Here is a 3,998-nt window from a genome sequence, read left to right on the forward strand (position 1 = left end):
GGGTCTCGCTCTTGCTCAGGCTGGTCTCGAACTCCTGACTTTGAGCGATCCACCCGCCTCAGCCTCCCAGAGTGCTAGGATTACAGGCGTGAGCCACCGCGCCCGGCCTTTTTCTTTTTATTTTCAAAGGATTGGGAGTGTGGAAGCATTTTTGAAGTATTTTGGATCCCAATTATAATTTTTGGTTACTTACCATGGAAAATTATTCATAGAAATCGAAAAGTTCTCTATAATGACCAAACTGTACTCTTGCCTCTTCTAGCGTTGGGAGTTCAAGCACCCTCAGCCTTTCCTGCGTACTCGTGAATTCCTTTGGCAGGAAGGGCACAGTGTTTTCGCTACTGTTGAAGAAGCAACAGAAGAGGTATAAGAAGTTGTCATCGATATTAACTGTGTTCCATCTCTTTGTTCAGGCTCTGCTATTTTATTTTATTACTTAAAATTTATGTAACACCTGTTAAAAGAAAAATCAAATTAATTCAAATGTACATGGGGTTACGAATCTGCTTATTGATATGTTTCAGTAAATGAAATGTGCTATTTTAAACTTTCAGGTGAAAATAATTTTGGACTTTTAATGTGTGGAAAAAATTATAATCCATGATTAAAATTAATTACTTTTCAGGAGATTTTTTTCACCTTGATTAATGTATATCTATAATAAGCATTTATTTTCTCTTATATTCTAAATTTATATACATTTTAAAAAGTTACTCAACAACTTTTCATACTGCTTTGTTGAATATCTTCCTTAATAAATTCACAATGGCTGCATTAACCTTTTCATAAAAAAAGGTTTTTATTGTTTGAAGTGCTTTTCCCAACACAGTAAGCTTTAAATAGTGTAGTTTTACAGATCTGTAATGAAGAAATATATCCTCAATTTGAACACATTTACATTTAAAATGTTGTTGCAGGTCTTGCAGATACTTGACTTATATGCTCGAATATATGAAGAACTCCTGGCAGTTCCTGTTGTGAAAGGAAGAAAAACTGAAAAAGAGAAATTTGCAGGAGGAGACTATACAACTACAATAGAAGCATTTATATCTGCTAGTGGAAGAGCTATTCAGGTATCAGACTACTGCATAAGATTTATAGGTGACTGTAAGCACAGTCCATTGGCAGATCCAGTAATTTCTTCTGTCGTCAGAAAAGTAGTCTCTTAAAAAATAAGTATTTCATGTGCTTTCTAGACCATATTATAATTTGAAGCAAGTCCCATTTCTCTAAATCTCCAAAGTCTGTCAAGTCATGGCATGTATCCTGAATTAACAAAGTATGAATTCCTTTTTAACCCTTATAGTTAAAGTTACTCCTGTGAAAAGGTCTGCCCAGAGCAAAACATTTGAAAATAGTATTTTTTTTTTTTTATAATTCTGGTCTCTTGTTATATCAGTTATGCTTATATTGTAAAACCTTATTTAATGTAAGAAGGGAGACAAAACAGGTCTAGTGCCCTTTTAAAGCATGCGATCTTATAGTAATCATTTTTAAAGGCATAATAGGTTATTAAAATTAAAGGTTATATTTCTTTCTTTATTTTAGGGAGGAACATCACATCATTTAGGGCAGAATTTTTCCAAAATGTTTGAAATCGTTTTTGAAGATCCAAAGACACCAGGAGAGAAACAATTTGCCTATCAAAACTCCTGGGGCCTGACAACTCGAACTATTGGTGTTATGACCATGGTTCATGGGGACAACATGGGATTAGTGTTACCACCCCGTGTAGCCTGTGTTCAGGTAAGAAGAATATTTCTGTTTATCGTTTATTTTACAAAATACAAGCCATATTTACTAAAGCAAATTTGAAAGGGTGATTTTCTGAATATCATTCAGGTAGATTTCTCTGATGATAAAAACAACATAGAGCACAGTCTATATACCCCAGTGTTGTGTAACTGTGTGTATCATTTGCATTATTTATTGTTTCTTACTGTTAATTTTTAAACCTACTTTCTATTAATATAAAACTTTTTTAGAAATCATTTTTTGAAGTGACTTACAACAGGTGAAATGAAGTATAGTAGGTCAAATGAAAATGCATTTAGCATGGATAAGTGGTATGTAGGTAATTAGTAGACATCATATATAAATTAGAAATCACACAAGCTGATCTATGGTAAGATTTATAGTCACTAGTAGGTTTTGACTCCTGCATATTATGTAGTTGTAGGACCTCATTACTTCTATATGTTGTTTCTTTATAAATTTGGGACATTGTGCTGGATTCTAGGTGGTGGTTATTCCTTGCGGCATTACAAATGCACTTTCTGAGGAAGACAAAGAAGCGCTGGTTGCAAAATGCAATGATTATCGAAGGCGGCTGCTCAATGTTAACATTCGAGTTAGAGTCGATTTGCGAGAGAACTATTCTCCGGGTTGGAAATTCAATCACTGGGAGCTCAAGGTAAATTCCTTAGTTGTATCTTTTACCCTCCATGCTCCCAATTTGAATTTAGATTTCCTCTCTTTTATAAGTTTTTATAAAACTTAAGGCTTTTTCATTACTTTTCTCTATTTTGATAGTTGTATTAGTAAGTTCTTCACTCAGACTACGTGTTGAACACCGATAGTTCATAGCTTTGTAATAGCAATACCTAACATTTATATATTTGCTAAATTTAAAATTATTTTAATGGAAGATTATTTTTATTATGTTAGAATAAAAATGATCTTGAGGCCCTTGTTTATGATTAATAAACCTCATGTGGCTAGTATACTAAAATGTTTATGCCAGGAATTCATATAACAAATAAGTCATTTAAACAGTAAGACCATCAGAACAGTGGCACAACCTGGCTGTCGTTGTAGCTAATAGTAAAACGTCTGAGATTATTTGATACTTAAGTTTTCACACCACATTGTTTGATACCAGTTTGTTGATTTTTATTTTGTATATACAAAGCCAGTCTAAATTCTGGGGTATTGTTTTTAATGTAACTTTCATCTGTTGCACATTGTCATTGATAGATGATCTATGCTCTTAATTCCGTTTTATAAACTTCTGGGATTTAACGTTTTTTTCTTAAACACTGAAACAGGGACTCCTACTGGATCTAGAAATTAAGAGTCAAAAATATATAAACTCACATTATAGGAAATGAGACGAGAGAATTGAGATTGCAGCTCCAAGCTTTCAAGTATGGAAGCTTAGCAATATTGGGATTATTCAGTATTGATACACCTAGAGTTCCTGGAGTTGCTAATATTTATCATCTTATTTGTTTTAAATGGCCCCCGAGGTAAATCTTTTGTGCTGAAGAACAGTAATTATGTTGATTCTGCTTCCCTTTTATGTAATATACTTGCTCTTTAATGTACTCTCCTACCTTTAATGAAGACTTTCTCTGTGTAATTTCCCCTTTAATTGTAAACTTTTTTGCTTAGAAACAGGTGTTTGTGATACCAGTTTGCAGCTTCTCTAAACCAGTTTCTGTTTACCTGGGGTACCAAATGTTAAAGGAGAAACTTATTCCCTGCTATTAGCTGAATTCAAAAGAAAAAAAGTCACCCATCCTCACTCCTGAATTTGTTCTCTTGCCCTTTGCTCTTTTATTCACCCCTTATCCTAAGACTGACTTGGCACCATCTCTGTCATTCTTCATCTACACTCTTTGTCTACATTCCTCAGGAAAGAAAACAAACCACCTGAGTTCTAAACTTGATGCCTAAAATTAACATGGAGAAAGAGAGTTTCCCTATCTAGTGGGAAATATCAATAATACTTTTTAATACCATTTAGTCCCAAGAATTCCTGAGGAAAAAAAAGACATTTTGGGAGATCTAGGTTTATGTTTATTTGATAATGATTAACTTTGTAAAGTGTATGTGTGAGAGAGTGTGAGTGATACCTGTCTATGTGTTTTGTGAAACTCGTTCAGATTAATAATGGGAGGTTTAGTACAGTTTGGTTGCAAGACCAGAACCCAGCAACTCTGTAATTCTTCTTCAGTGTCCCTTCCTGTATTATGAAAATAGAAAGGGGGAAATAC

General features: G+C 33.8%; 1 protein-coding gene across 1 annotated transcript in view; it reads left to right on the forward strand.

Annotated features, from left to right (window-relative positions):
• EPRS (glutamyl-prolyl-tRNA synthetase) overlaps nt 1-3,998 on the forward strand; it is a 110,891-nt gene that overhangs the window by 67,093 nt on the left and 39,800 nt on the right. The window contains exons 23-26 of the mRNA XM_012649672.1: nt 263-364; nt 918-1,073; nt 1,549-1,746; nt 2,240-2,413. Coding sequence (XP_012505126.1) covers nt 263-364; nt 918-1,073; nt 1,549-1,746; nt 2,240-2,413 — 630 coding nt within the window. The remainder of the gene's footprint in view (nt 1-262; nt 365-917; nt 1,074-1,548; nt 1,747-2,239; nt 2,414-3,998) is intronic.

This window comes from Propithecus coquereli, unplaced genomic scaffold, assembly GCF_000956105.1.
Source record: "Propithecus coquereli isolate 6110/MARCELLA unplaced genomic scaffold, Pcoq_1.0 Scaffold300, whole genome shotgun sequence".
In the NCBI taxonomy this organism is placed as follows: Eukaryota; Metazoa; Chordata; class Mammalia; order Primates; family Indriidae; genus Propithecus; species Propithecus coquereli.